General features: G+C 38.5%; 1 protein-coding gene across 11 annotated transcripts in view; it reads right to left on the bottom strand.

The window, feature by feature from the left end:
• The window catches only part of DMD (dystrophin), a 1,090,817-nt gene that overhangs the window by 956,661 nt on the left and 117,742 nt on the right, over positions 1 to 16,414 (bottom strand). Inside the window, exon 1 of one of the 11 annotated variants that reach the window (XM_048288661.1) lies at positions 11,614 to 11,660. The exons of the other annotated variants lie outside the window; for them this stretch is intronic. Within the exon in view, the coding sequence (XP_048144618.1) occupies positions 11,614 to 11,632 (19 nt within the window). The 5' untranslated portion in view covers positions 11,633 to 11,660. Of the gene's footprint in view, positions 1 to 11,613; positions 11,661 to 16,414 lie in introns of those variants that run through there. 11 annotated transcript variants of the gene reach the window in all.

A 16,414-nucleotide genomic window follows, 5' to 3' on the forward strand; every position in this document is an offset into this window, starting at 1 on the left:
AACAGAACTGATACAGTCTTAGTGTTTGTCTTCCCCTTCCAGATGCACGCATAAAAAACCCACCACACAAAAGAATCCCCCCTGCTTTAAAAAAAAACCAAAACCAAATCCAAAGAAAAACAAAACAAACCAAAACAAGAACCTCTTTCCCACCCCAGTACGATCTGTTCTTTTTAACAGATCCTTTGCTTTGGTGTGAATTGCCACCCCCACTCCCCGACTGAGCAGGATCTAAGGACACCTGACTTTAGGAATTTGAACCAACCTGGAAATTCCCAGACATAGTTCCTCTGCCTCAATCTGCCTAGGATTTATTCTGAGCTACTTTCTTATTCCAACACTGCAGTTATTTAGGACAAGCACTTATGTGAATCCCTGAGTAATACAAGTATTATTGCAATGGAGATAAACAAAAGAATTAGCTCACTGTGTGTGGGCTGTCACTGGAAGCTGCAGGTATCATGCTGCAAACTATCATGCAAGGACAAAGAAGTGGGGAGGTATCTCTGTGGTCAACAAGGCACTGACAAATTTACTCCCAAATGCTCTGCATGACCAAAAAGTTGATCTCATAGGACCAGGCACAACAGGACCAGTTCCAAAGAAAAGTCAAATTAGGAGTGTTGACATTCAGGTCTTCACTTCAGATACAGGAAAAACCTCAGTTAAAAGAATTATTTGAGAACTACCATCTGTGAAAGAACACATGCTACGCTGCTAAGCTAAAAACATCCAGAAACCAAGACTTTTCAGGTGACATGGTACAGAAGTCACTTGTCTTGCAATCTGGGTGGAAAACGACTTTTGGAAAAATCACATAGGAACACGCTCTCCCAGGTTGGAGCAGAATCCAATTTCTTGGTGACCCTTACAGCTTAATACAGGTCAGCTGAAACCTACCAGACAACTTCACCTTGGGGTTATCAAGGTAACCTTTTAAATAGCAATGAGGGATACCCATTACTTGAAGGAAATACCAACATAAGAACCATGACATTACATTGGCACTGGCCTCGGTCAAACTGTTTACACTTCCTGAAGGAAATAGTTTTCTTTCTCTTTTGTATTCCACCAAGGAGAATGTCTATTAGAGTCCACATAAAGAAAAGGCATGGTACTTTTAAAATTTAAGAACTGATTATAGAAAATCTGTTGGTTATTACATTATTTGTCCACTTGGAATTTAGAAAGACCAGGTGCACATTATCACACACATTTATGTATCAGTGTTACTTCTCACTCCTTGTTTACGCAAAGGAACTTTTAAAATACATAAATAAATTCTGGGGAAAAACAGAATCCAAGAGGAGCAAAATGATCTGCATATCCATATAACTAAAAAATGAGTGCTTGAAACTATCACTACCAATCTGATGCAACAACCTTGTGTGTGTAATGAAGCTTGAGATGTTGATAAAGGTCATATGGTAAGACTGTAATGAAGATTCATCTACTCTAGTCAGATTTTCTCTAGCTTTACCTTTAATGGCTTCTCATTATTCCCACTGGCAAAGGTAGTCATGTTTGTATACAAACTAATTAATGAGGAACTCTACCAAGACTTTCAGAGCAGAAACAGTCATGCATGTTGACAGTTACTAATAGCAAGAGGGAATTCTCCATCATGAAGGATAAGGACTATTCACAGCATTTAACTGTAGGCTAGTCACTTCATGGGGAGAAATGATAATTAAACCATTTTACTGATCACAAGAAAGGTAAGACAGGCATATTGAAATTTTTGTTTTATAGTTCATGAAAAGTTTATATCTATCCTGGGAGGTATTTTCCCCCCCAAAAAATGCATTAAAAGGTATATATCTATATCTATCTATCTATCTATCTATATTTCTTGTTCACTCACTCATTCCTTGTCTGTTTTCCCCTCTTCTTCTCCTCTACCAGAAAATATATTCTGTAAAAGTTCAATATACTTTTAGGGCCCAAAGTTCAATATACTTTTAGGGCCCACCATTCTCAAAAACAAAACAAAACAAAACAAAACAAACAAAAAAAACCACAAACAAAAAAACTCCCAAAAAACTCCAAAACTCCCACATTCACTTTAGTAACCAAGTATTTTAAAAGAAGACATTAAAAAAAACCCCATAACATTTTACAGAAATACATGGTGCTCTTTGAAAGGTTTAAAGTTAGGGTTACAGGAATGAGTTAAAATTCTATGCAATATTGAGGCTGATAGCTCCAAATTCGCCTATCAAGGAACAGACAAAAATAATTAAGTAGTAACAGTTATTATTTCTTTCCTTGTAATACAGTAATATTTTAATTATAAATTATTCTAATGCACTCTTTCTACACAAAAGAAAGCAATATAACTAATAATAAATTACACTTTGCATGGTCTATGTAATAAGTTATACAATAATTAGATGGCTGAGATGATATCTACTGATATTATTTTAATAGCAGGTGATTATTTAAGAATTCCATTCAGTAAAAATTAGTATTTAATTTTCAAATTTAAGGTTTCCTTTCAAGCTTTTCACGTGAGCTGCTCTGATGTTACTTGTTTGTTCCCAAACAGGGCATTTAGAACAATCATATATGAAAGGAAGAAGTCTTCTTAAACAACAGTAAATCTGCATTGACTGAAAGTGCAACAAGTCTCTAAGCTCTTCCTCTTTTCTTTTTCTCTTTTAATTTTAAATAAGATCCTGACAAAAATTGCTGAAGAAACTCACAATTTGATTGCAGCCTGAAATTGCCCCTGCAATTAGGGATAAAGACAGATTGCTTCCTTCTCATGAAGCCTTTGTTCCACGCAACGTAACAAATTAGACCACTGCATAGGTCTAGCCAAGCACATGGAAAGAACGGTGTAATAAAGACTGATAAAGGAAACAAGCTTGTGCATTATAGCAAACACTGGTCATAATGGGACATAAATCATTATTCTTGCTCTTAGAACAAAGACTGAAATACTTATAAATTAAGTGACTTACAAAATTCTGTCAATTAGAGACATCTTTCGTTTTTATTTCTTGAGAAAGTTTAAATTGATTTGGTTTTATTTAGTATAAAATCAGAATCCAGCACCTGAATCCAGCAACCTGAAGTTGGCTTGTGCCATAGCCTGACACCAACATAACCACAAAACAGAATTCCAAACACAGAGACTGCATTGCTATCCAAGAAAGAAAAATGTTATCCCTTTAGCATCTGGTGCAGCATAAAGCCATTATAATGCAATTAGGTAGACTAAGGAGCATCTGCTAAGAAACTAAATGTAAAAGATGAAGACTTTAGTAACAGATGTCCTTCAAATCATATTGAAAGAAAGCATCTCTTACAAAAATGTTTGCATTTTGCTCTGCTCAGGACACTGATCTGGGTTAAACTTCCGAGGTTCAACATAAAACAGACCAACAATGTCTGACCCTGCACATAAGGATTTGCTACACACCTCCACATGCTCAGTCCTCTGTTATATACACTCTGATGAAATTTAGATTTGCTACCTGTGCAAAGTGGCCATACTAGGCAATCATGGAACTTGAAAAACAATTCATAACTACTTATCCTTCTTTCAACAGCTCTAAAAATTTTGCTTCAAAATTTGTCTTTAATGTAAATGTCATTGACTTGTTAAAAAAATAAACAAGCAAACAAACCAATTAACAATCATAATGCTATCATAAGAAGATTTAGCTGGAAATATTCAAATTTAATTTTCTGTGATTTTTCTGTGATATTTTCTTTATTCAGTCCAGGAATAGATATGATTCCTGAAAAGATAGTCCTTTTTCTAAGAATCTGTATTCATAAAAGAAAAAAAGCAAAACCAAACCCAAGTGTCATTAAAAAAAAAAAAAAAAGTCCTGTGCAATGTCGAAGTCTTAATACAAGCACTGGAGTGTAGAACTACAGAACAGTTGAGTCTGGCAGGGACCTCCCAAAGTCCAAGTTCCATAGGCATAGGAGGGTCGGCAAGGGCAGACTTTTCAATGCCATGCTCAACTGGGTTTTGACCATCTCCAGCAATGGAGATCCCACAGTATCTCTGTACAATCCATTCTGGTGACCAACTACTGAGGACAAGTTTTCACAATACCAGACCTGAACTTCCCTCTTCATCCTTTGCCTCTTGTTCTATTGCCATGCACCTCTGAGAAGCCTCTGTCTTCCTCCTCACTACAAACCCGCAGCCAGGTAGTTGTAGATGGCAATCCTTCTCACCCAGCCTTATTCTGACAGGTGAATAAACCCAGCTCCTCCATGCCATGTCCTCCAGCACCCAAGCCTCAGGCAGACCTGCTCTGGACTTACTCCAGTACACCTGTGTCTAAGTGGAAACCCAAAAGTAGAGACTGCATCCCTGGTAGGTCTCAGGAGAGCTGATCTGAGAGGAGGCATCACTTTCTGATGGTATGCTGTATATCTGTGTTCGTAACACAATTCTGCCAGGCTACTAACATTCTATAAATTTTATCCATTTTTATTCTTAACTCTGTCAATAAATTCTTTTTTTATTGGCTTCCAAATAATGATGGAAAAATCCCTCTTACAGCCAAAAAATATTTTACCATTTTTTAAAATACTCCTAGCTGCTTCTGTAAAATACATCTGATGACTTGACAGCTCTCACTTCAGATCACCAGAACATTTACTGTTTTGTTAAGGGGAGATAAAGCTTTCTATTTATGAAGGATTAGTATTGACAAGTATTTTAATAATTCAAATGATCTCAAGAGGACATTTACCACAAATGGCATTTCTCTCCCTGTTTCCTTTTGCTATGAGGCAAAAAATGAGAATCAAATGTGTAAATCCATTTTAAAGAGAAAACAAGCTGGAAATCTAGACAACTTCAGTTGTTTGACCCTGAAGAGCTTGCTCAGAATTTCCCAGGATTATATTTCAAGTTACATTGCTCCAGTACAAAATGTTACAAAATTTTGCCTGCTGAACTTCATAAATAGTTAAGAATTAAAATGTAAAAGGACTGTATTGTCACTCTACTGCAAACATACCCCACAGCAATCTTAATGACATCTTTAAGAACACTGTTCCTTGGATCTCCTTTCATCACAGACCTCTGTTGACACTCACAGATCTAAGTGCAATGCAGCACAGTAACAAGGGTTGAATTAAGTATGCAGCAAAGCTCTCTGAGATTGTGGAAATTTCATCAAGATGATAAAATATGACTCTACTAAGTTAGGGAACTCACTGCTCAGAAAAATCCACCCTGTAGGCAAAGGAAAAGCCACAAGAAATAAAGTAACGAGATACGGCTTCAAAGTCTTCAATGCTCTGTGAGAGCTGAGCAAGCTGACTCAAAAGATTCTCAGAATTACAACGAAGATTTAGTTTCCCCTTTCTGAAGGTGAAGGATAAAGCAAATTATTTTCTCCTGATACTAATACAAAATTTAATTTTGTTCCTGGAGAATATGAGAGGATCATCAAGCCACATTTGTGGCCAGGTGTGGAAAAGTTGGGAATAAGCAAATGAGTCCAAGGAACTTCTGGGAAGTTCTTAGTCTGACACAGCCACTCTCACCCCTCCAGTTCAATTGTGCCAGGCAGCAAAGGCCTGTCCCAAACCATGGACTGGAGGGATGCAGGCAGCTGTAACTTGTTAGCAATGGAGGATCATCCTCAGACATCACTGCCCAGCCAGTGCAGACCCTCGTTGAGGAAAGGGACAGGGAAGAGAGGAAAAAGCTGGACCAGCCACTGACATGATGATCCAATTTACAGCTGTGCAGAGCAGCTGCTGGAGCCTGGCTGAGTTCCTGGGCTGAAGAAAATGTCAGGGAAGATCACAGTCTGATTAGGGGCACCAGGCAGGCTATTTTAACAAGGAATTTATTGGATAATAATTTTGCTTAAAGCTTTGAATCTAGAAGAGCCAGTGAATACACAGTATGTTGTGCATAGGGAAATGGTAAAGGCAAAGTATCTGAATTATCAGAATAATTCAAAAAGACAGGAATTATAACCATGGAGGCAAGGCACCAATGATCAGGGCCAAGGGGCTGTATCCTACCTCCACTAATTACTGATACTCCTGTCTACAGGCAACACTTCATCAATCAAACACTTCATCAAACAAACACAGACCCTCTTCCTGAAATATGTGAGCGCCTTCAGTCTTTTTCAGAACACAATTAATTCTACCAAGAAGCATTTTACCTAATTTCTGAATATCTTTTGACATCCCTAGATTGAAGAAAAAAAAAAAAAAATCCTAACAGGCATGGGCATATCTCTTCACTGACATACAGATCTTTTCACATTAGTTTGTTTCAGTCCAGTAAAATGTATAAAAAGATAAACAAAACTAACTGATATTATAAATATAGAGATTAACCCTGAAACCTGCCTCTAAACATAGTATCCTGTGACCTAATACTACCTTGTCAGAACAAAATCCTGAATGAACACAGAGGCTTTACATTTGTGTATTCAAAATCAACAGTTTTGCCACAACTGGTAAAAAAATGAGACTTTTTCTTTTTGAATAGCATACTTCTAGACTGTATCTTGAAATACAATCTCATCGTGAAGTACAAGAGATCTTCCACCAGCCATGGCCCTTAGCACTGAAAAAAAAATTAATATCTCAAACCCATTATATTGATATAGCACAGTTATGTAAAGCCTACAAGCAGACTGTTTTTTTAGAGGAGAAGCATGTCTTTATTTGAGGGCACACATGACAAAGGTTAGCAAAAAGTAATGCTCAGATTGGAAAAAAAAGCTTCATAAAAATTATCTCATTAAGCAAATAAATGAATCTTACATGCTAGTCAGCAGCAGATTCACAACCAACTTTCCTTGCTACCACTCTAGAAAATGATATATTAATTTTACCTATTATAGTCAAGCTTTCATAGTCCATCCTATCCTTATCAGTTTACCTGAAGCAGGATTTCAAGAAGCTATTCTTTTTTAAATTGTATGTTGTATTATTCATAATGTTTTCACTCCCTACTAGCACTTAGAGAGCTTGATGTCTCCTGATCTACACAGCACAAAATAAGCAGAAAGAATAGCCTCTGCCTGAAGCGTTTATATTTTAAATACTGCACAAAACAGAACTTGTGTCTTTATTCACTACAATAAATATATGCCAGTATAAAACTGGCATAATGGTAAATTGCCTGAATATAGTTATCTCTGTTAAAAAAGTTAGAGAAACTATTGGTTTAGTTTTGAGGTTTCTTGTCCTTTCTGTGCTTTCTGTAACATGGAGAAAGTTGGAAAAATCAAAATCCATTTATTTATTTTGATAATTTTATTGTACATTTGCCTCAAGAATTTTGCTTACTCCCCCTTATCCCAAAACTTCCTCTGAAAAAGTCAGGCAATACTCCACTGATTCTGTTCGGCTGATTAACTTTCATCTGCAAGAAATAAAAGATTGCAGAAAGTGCCTTTCCTTCCCTTGACTAATACTAAAGTCCTAAACCGACCCGTTATCAGCATCACTCCATATTCCCTTAAATACGTCCATGAAAGTACACTTCTTTTTTAAAATGGAAGTGAATTTCTTAAATATGTTTCTGTGTGCATAAAAATTTCCAGAGGAAGAAAAGAATACAAGCGCTGAGGTATATCCTTGACTTTCTCTTACTTTTCAATTATAAAATGATAGTTTGACCTTTCCATCACAATCTTGAATAAGCTAGTTCAGTAGTGAGACAACAGCCTTTCACCCAAGCTCTGCACTGACTGTGCTTGTATTTATGACATGACTATCTGAACTGACATTTTCTAACATGCCATACAATCTTTTCTTTAAAATTTTGTTCATGGAATGGGCATGCTACTCTCTACATGAAGTTTAGACTTCAAAACAAACAGGAGTTTTCCCCTGAAACTCTGCTTGCATTTCTCATCACTATATTTAGCTATTAAACAAACTGGAGTAAAACACATCTTGGAATGTTTACAGCAAATTCCCTTTCATTTGGTAGGAACAGTTATTCCTGTGATGAGTATTCAAAGGGATACTCTCCATCTGCCACAAAATAAGTGGTTGTTGAACACATGAAGTACCTTAAAAATGCAGGGCTGAGTTGTGAGCAAAGCTGAACAGTGCATTTGAGAATTATACATTTATGATAATTTAAAGACTAATTGCTCAAGATTGGCTTAATAAAACTGAAATAATCTAGAAATTCCACATTTTTTTTTTCCTTTTAAATTACCTCCCAAGGCTATCTAGATTTTAGACTTACTGTGTTTAGTGTTCCACATATGATATATGTGGGTGCTTAACAGTGTATTTTTACAGAAGTTTGTTGGATATTTTACTGGGAATCTAATACTGCCCTTAATCCCAATATTTTCCAGTATGATCACAAGACAACTTCAGGTAGGAAAGACTGGTCCTACAGTCTAACAAGTCCTAAACTAAGAACTTTTACATAGACAACAGCGGTGAATGTACTGTACGAGCATCAGCACAGACAACACTTAGAGCATGTGCTTGACTTTCTTCTTGGTGAATTCTTATATGGAAAGGAAAATAGAGCAAAGGATGCTGCTACTCTAAAAAAAAGTGAATAAAAATCCCAAGTCAGGCTGACAAATGGAATAAGAATAGAGCAGCCTGATAAATAGAAATTAACTAAGAAATACTATTGTAAAAGATAAAATCCTACAACATATATTTGAATACTTTCAGATATCTCGTGCAGTTCTGGGTTTCTCTAGATTCTCCAGACTGACCTTTCCACACAGACAGCACACAATCAACTTTAGAATTTCTGATGATGAATTCTCACTAATTTAAATGCTCTCTACAAAGTATGTTTCATTTTCCACAGAATTAAGGAGTTGAATGTGACTATAAGGGCTCATTGGTATTTTCTGTAACTACTTACACAAGCGTGTTTCAAACAGATGGCAACACCTTGACCATACTCATACAAATATTCTAACAAATATATGGGGGCTTTTCTCACCTTCCCAATTCAATCATTCAAGTTAGGATGCTAATCTACTAATGCACCTGCAGTTCAGGAAACAAGATATCAAAATTGATTTCTTGCTAGGACTTGCTGGTTGAAAAAGCTTATTGCTCTCTGTTACCTAGATATTTGAGCCTAGTAAGTTGACCCAGGTAATATCATCAGGCTACATAGCACAGAAGTAGTTAAGCAAAGAAAATATTCCCCCAAGCATATTCCTATATTTCCTTTTTTTTACATATTGAAGCCTTAGAATACAATTTGCATTCACAAATCAATAAGCAATTACTTTTTATTTGAAAAACATAAAGTCTTTATGCAGTCATTGTTAAAAAGGAACCAAGAGCCCAATGAAAGTCCATTCAACTACATGGAATTTTTTTTTTTTTTTTTAATATCCAATTTCCCTTTTGGATGCTTATAACTGGTTGCATACCCAGAGTTCTAAAAGAAGAATGAACTATGTCAACCCAGTTAATAGTAGCTATGGAAATATTCACATGGGAAAAATACTTCCCATGCAACCAAAAAAGAAAAATAAAAACCAATCCATGACTCCTTAAGCCATCCATTTCACTGTTGTTGAATAAATACCCCATAGCTTTCTGTTGCTTTTGCTGAGATGCCAGGCAGTCGCATTACCTTTGATCTATTTCTGTTCAAGTTACACTGAGAAGTGTCTGAAACCATGATAATGTGCACTGTTGATCCAGGAACAGCAGTAGATTATACAGCAAGATATATCTTATTGGCTAAAAATAGAGTTTGTGAAGACAGGATGTTCTGAAGAGTAGCACAGAGCATGGGATGCTCTCACTGTTAAAAGCTGAATGATTTTTATGGTATTTATGAGCCTCTGATTCAATTTGCTGTTTGCTCATTTGATGTATCACTCCTCACAAAAGAAGATCTATATGGAAGAACAATAAACATGTTATTTCATGCTGCAAAACAGTCAGATTTCGTTTTGAAATACAAGTAGTCTCATGGACAGAAAATATTTGTTCTTTTATGAGCTATTTTTTAAAGCTCTTAAGAGGTTGCAGTCAAATCTTAGTATAAAGGAAAAGGACACACACTCACCTACCCAGATGAGATTGTGTTTGCCTGCTCAGATTTCTCTAACGTATCATGATCAATGAACAAGAAGATCAACTTCATTGTCCTAACTGCATATTTTTATGAACTGTGACAAGTTTGTTATAACTCATTTGCTCTAAACTTTTCTTCTGAGATTGTGAAAGTACCAAGAGATAAACTCAGCAATGTCAACAAGCTCGGTGGCATAGTTCAAGCTGTGAAGGTTCAATAAATAGGTCCATAAACATTGCAAATCAACAAAGCTTTTGATGAAACATCAAGCAAGACAGAGCTTAGCTATATTCAACTCAGCTTGAACTCATAAACCATTAACTGGCCTCTGTAGTTTCCACAGAAATGAGTGTTATGAATAAAGCAAAAATGTTGAAATAGAAATAAAAACAAAACTTTTTTTTATGTTAAGAGACAAGATTAATTAAAGCTATTTAATAACAGAAAATGGTATTTTAATCACCCCAATAAAGACAGATTTATAAAAACAGACAATATGAAAACGCTACACATTCTTATAATGGAGCAACCATTATTTTGTGCCTTCAAGTTAGAAAAGGATGCAAAACACAGAAATAGAAAACAAAATTAATTTTGAAATACCCTGAAGGTATTTCAACTTTGAACCATTGCAAAAATCTGTTTTGTCCTGCATGAGACATAAAAAGTATTGTTTGCTTCAGAGAAAATACATATTTTCCCTCCATTTTTAGGAGGAAGAATGGAAAAAAACTTGTTACAATGCAGCAAGGTACCTATTTATAACAGAAAATGGGATTAATTTTTTTTCACCCAAGTGGAGCATTGTATTACATATATACAGCCAAATAGTCTCTCAAGATCTATTTCCAAAAGTCTTCAAACATATGAAGTTACTTTAGCTACTTTTCAGCAGCAATCCTCTGTAGACATGTCCATGCAATTATCCTAGACTGAATGCAAGGTTGTTTTCTCCCGATGGCCCAGTTTCCAAGCTATTTCTATATCAGTTGACTAATTCATTTGACCATGTCCAAATTTGTTTGCAGTAAACTTTGCATCTTTCTGCTGTCTTTATAATGAGAAACTCATTTAGCAAAACAAATCCTCTTTGATCAGCTAACATCTATTACCCATAACTGTGCCAACCCTCTCGTACTGTCATTGAATACACTGCACTTTTCCCTCCCATCAGCGGGGAAAAAAACAGTAAATCTGTTTAACCTAATCAGAGACTTACCACATACAAAAGTTTGTTTGTTTGCCTTTCTTTATTAACACCCTGTTGATATTCTCCAACCAGGTTTGGACCGGATTTAAAAACAGAAGTTATGCAAGGCACGGATATCTGGCAGAAGGGAGCGGATGCTCCGCCGGGGTCGGGGTCAGTCGCCTCCCAGGAGCCCCGTTTGCCCTTAACTCTGGAGCCCTGGCAGAGGAACTTCCCCGAGCCCCCCGGACGCAGCAGGCAGCGCCCAGCAGCCACAGCATCCCGGGAGGCAGCCGACTGACCTAAATGCCGTCTTTAGGGTTGCGTTGCTGCTGCTCTTCACTCTTTTGAGTACTCCTTGTATTCATTTACAGGCGCTACTCACCCAAGGCATCCCCAGGCATTGCCGGCACTGCGGTGTCTTGCTACCTTCGTGGGGAAGCGGTCAGTGGATTTCCCCGTGGGTACTCCTCTCTAACACATTCTCCAAAGTAAGAGAAACCTGGAGGGAGACTCATTGCCAGGTGCAGGTAAGGCACGCCTGCAATCACCCTCCAGTTTCACAGGCACAAAACGAGCACCCCCTTCTCAGAAGCCGACGGGAGAATTACAGCCAATTTTGTCTTCTTAAACAGCAGCGAGGTACTCTCCCAAGGTACACAGCCAGCGTGTGCTGCGCTCCCTCCCTCCTCGCTGGAATGGTTTCTCCCTCCACAGGCTCAATCTACCTGATTATGTTCTCTCCTAATCAGTAATCTTAGTTTCCCCAGCAGCAGCGGCCCTCCTCGTTCACCCAGGATTTCTGGAGGGCAGGCTGCAGCAGCAGGGCAGCAGCACTCCGGGGACACAGGGCAAGGCAGTAACATTTTGGAAGCACTCGTGTTTCTGTCTGCTTTTTGTTTGAACACTGAAGTACAGCTTTCGCCTGTCTGAGAGATTATGCTTCCTGCTTTTACAATCCTATTCAAAAGAGCTTAAAGTCCCTAAGAAAAAAAGGCTACCTACTTCATCAAGCAGGAACTGCTTTTCAATGCAGTCCTTTTTTTGTGTATCCTTTCCCTAAAACCAGTTTGTATCTCTTTCATATGTAACAGTATATATGCATCTGCAGTATATTATTCCCTAGTTGTAGTCAGCAAATAAAGTAGAAAAGGTACGACTTCCTTCCCCTTCTTTTTTTTCTTCCCCTTCTTCTAAACTAAAAGACAGGAAGGATAAGTACAACACATATTACCACAACCAACTTCAACATAATCTGCTGTCTTTCAACAAGCATGCTTGCTCTAAGCCTGAAAGGGCTCTTTGGGTTTTGCTTGTTTGTTGATTTTTAATTTTTAAAGTTTTAATAAGTAGGGAGGATGGTATGGACAAAAGAATCTTCCTCTTTTTGTCCTGATTATTTCAGTTAACCTGATTATTACATTATTAACTGTTATTCTCCCATAAATGTCTTCCAATTCCAGTTTAGACACTATATCAGAATCAATTAAAATTTTTCTTTAGTAGTTAACAGGATAGTTTTAAAAACATTTGTGGAGGGAAAGCAGTGGGCAAAGCATTGATCAAGGGACAATTTACATCAGTATTTCAAGTAGGCTTTAGAGCACAGTTAGGCTGTGGTCTGTCAGACACAGCCACATAAAACCATGTGGTTTTATGAGGCAGGAGATGTGGAGATAGGAAATGCTTAGGACCACTCCATTGCAGGACAGTGTGGCATGTATTTAAACACTGTGAATATCTCTAAAGTCTGGTGATTTAACAGCTAACCAAAATTGTCTTTTGTAGGCAGTGTAAATAGAGTTATGATACACCTTGGAATCTGTATTAAAAAAAATAATATGGATTAGTATTCTTTTGACATCAGACCCAATTTAAAATAAATTATCACAAACTATACAGCAGTCTCTTAACAAAAGCTAATGCTCTGGATTCGTCGCCCAAAGAATCAGTGTCTCTTCATTCACTGTAACAATCCATTCAATTGAAACTTAAGGTCATTTCATGTCCTATTCAGGGTTGTACTCTGAATCAAGACTTAGCATCTTCTATGACAACAGACTAGAAGGTTACTTGAAAGTAAGTTTTCAGTTAAACTTGTTAGATTAAACCTCTAGAACTACTGAGTCAGTTATGGGAAGGCAACAGCTAAAACTTTTTTAATTGAATGCACAAGATAATAGAGCATCTAGGTGTGTTCTCCTTCCCATTTACAGCATGGGGAATGCCTTGATGCCTACAGCAGGGCTGAGCACATCTCACCAGAACAGGGAGTTGCCACACTTCTCGAAGGCTCAGAAATGCTATTTCAAGCCTCCTTTATGAGCAAAACAGGTCACGTGTTTTCTTTCTCTTTCTCCTGTTTTTCAAACAAAATTCAGCAGAAACTGTGCATGACTGAACATGTATTTGATAGCAAGCACTAGCATAACACAGTACAGTTAATAAGGAATTACAAATTGGGTTGCTATAATAATCACAAAATAGTTATTTACTCATTGTAACTCTGATAACAGGGAAACTGCTGCAACCATGTCTTGGAGAAACAGGTAGTGTAGAAAAACAGGACCACAGTGTCTATTCCCAAGACCTTAAAAACAAATATGACATGAGCATGAAAAGGCATTGAGAAATAAAAGGCAGTAAAAAAAGAGCAAACAGTTACATAAATTAATAAGTAACAACAAAATAGTGGTTAGAGAGCATAGAGGAGTCTAGCATGAGCCAGAGAACGTTGCTAGATTTCTTAATTCTGGTTGGGAAGAAGAAACAGCAATTTTTAATGCAACCTGCTCCTCCTTGCAGCAATTGTATTCCATCACTCTGCAGCAGGGCAGGAGTGCACTGCAAAGGGCAGTTGCCTCCATCTCTCCTCTGCACCTCTTCCCCACAGGCACATAAGGACAGGCCTCATGTAGTAAAGACTTTGTCAAATACTAATTCAATAAAAACAGTTATTTTTCATCTTTGATGTTTGTTTGGCATTTATCAAAATCATTTCTGTTTTTTTCCTAAGCACCACAGGAGGGGTATTATTAGCTGATGTGAGCAAAAATACCTCTAAATGTCCAAGCACCACTGCTTAGGTACCCTTATACCTAGACAAAATTATTGCTATTCAAAACTTTAGTACTTTCTGTGAAACAAGGTAATTTATTTTTAAAGATTGCTTACAGATTGTAACTCTATCTGGACTGATGGCAAGAAAGTCCATACCTTTTTTTTAATCACACCCAAAAGGAGTATAAAACTACTCTGTCACACACAACCCTTCATGTCATGTGTGAAATGTTCCTCAATGTTCCTCATCTGGTGAGAAAAACAAGTCTAAAATCATACCCCACAGCTCAGCGTCAGACTCTTCCCCAATACGGGACTCCTAGAATCACAGAATGTTCTGAGTTGCAAGGGACCCACAAGATTCAATGAGTCCAACTCCTGGCCTTGCACAGGAAAGCCCCAAGAATCAACCCATGTGCCTGAGAGCATTGTCCAAATGCTCTTTGAACTCTGTCAGGCTGGTGCTGTGACCACTGCCCTGGGGAGCCTGTTCCAGCGCCCAAACACCCTCTGAGGGAAGAAACTTTTACTAATATTCCAACCTAAACTTCCCCTGAAACAACCTCAGGCCGTTCCCTTTGGTCCTGTCACTGCCACCACAGAGCAGAGATCAGTGCCTGCCCCTCTTCTTCCCCTCACAAGTAAGTTGTCACTGCAGCGAGGTCTCCCCTCAGTCTCCCCCAGGCTGAACAGACCAAGTGCCCTCAGACACTCCTTGTACAGCTTCCCCTCAAGGCCCTTCACCATCCTCACGGCCTCCTCTGGAAGCTCTCTAATGGCTTAGGGTCTTTTTTTATGTTGTGGCACCCAAAGCTGCCCCCAGCACTGGAGGTGAGGCTGCCCCAGTGCAGAGCAGAGCAGGACAATCCCTCCCCTGCCCGGCTGGCGATGCTGTGCCTGATGCCCCCCAGGACATGCTTGGCCCTCCTGGCTGCCAGGACACTGCTGGCTCAGGTTCAAATTTCCATCAACCAGGACCCCCAGGTCCCTTTCCCTGGAGCTGCTTTCCAGCCTCTCATTCCCCAGTCTGTCCATACATCCAGGGCTGCACCATCCCAGGTGCAGAATCCAGAACTTTCCCTTGTTGAACTTCACATGGTTGGTGACTGCCCAGGTCTCTAATTTGTCAAGGTCTTTCTGCAGGTCCTCCCTGCCTTAAAGGGAGTCAACAGCTCCTCCCAGTTTTGTATCATCTGCAGACTTGCTCAATATCCCTTTCAGTTTGCATCGAAGTAATTTATGAAGATATTGAAGAGCACAGGGCTGAGGATGGAGCCCTGTGGAACCCCCCTAGTGACAGGTCACTATGGAGAGTCAGACCTCAGGACCACCAACTCTCATCCTCCAACACGGATCCTCCTCAGGGGCTGGAAGAACTGCCCAGAGCTCTCAAGGACCATCCCTCCTACTCTACCCAAATGCCTTCACCAGCTTCTCACCTTGCCTGCCACAGTCTTGCTTCCTCCCACGTTGCTGAAGCTCCTCTATCCACCACTACCAGAAGGGGTTGACTTGGGGAAGGAGAGTTATAGAGTAGCTGTGCTATATATCCACTGAGGAACCAGAAGCTGGGAATTCAGCCATTGAAAAGTAAATGTCATGTGGGTGGTTTGGTATCAGAGCAGAGACCTTGTTTATCTTTGTCTCCCTAAATAATTTGGAACACAAGAGAGGTACTTTCATGCTTTTGAAAGACCAAAAAAAGCCAGAGTTTATACAAAAAGTATAAGTAGTCCTTACACACTGCTTGTTGAGAAGGAGCCTTCTACAAGGAAACATGCTATTCTCTTCTGCAGCTGAAAGCTGTTACTACTGAGTGAGCTTTATGCAGAGAGATACATGTTTTCCTCCCTGGAATGATATTTGATAATCTGGGATTAGAAAAAGAATAGCTAGAGGGAAAAAATAACCAACAATAACAAAAAAACTCAAACCAAAAGGCTTTCAGAAAGAATAATTTGATAAAACAACAGGAAAAATCCTGATTCTGCTGAGGTCAAAGGCAAAACTTCACTAGAAATTGATTTTGCTTCAACATCTAAAGTCAACATCTGCTCTGTTTAGTGTCACATTATGGAGGGACATAGCTGTTCATTTGTGCTGGGCTCAAGAGGCCTAACTGAACA

The sequence above is a fragment of the Corvus hawaiiensis genome, chromosome 2 (genome assembly GCF_020740725.1).
Source record: "Corvus hawaiiensis isolate bCorHaw1 chromosome 2, bCorHaw1.pri.cur, whole genome shotgun sequence".
Taxonomy (NCBI): Eukaryota; Metazoa; Chordata; class Aves; order Passeriformes; family Corvidae; genus Corvus; species Corvus hawaiiensis.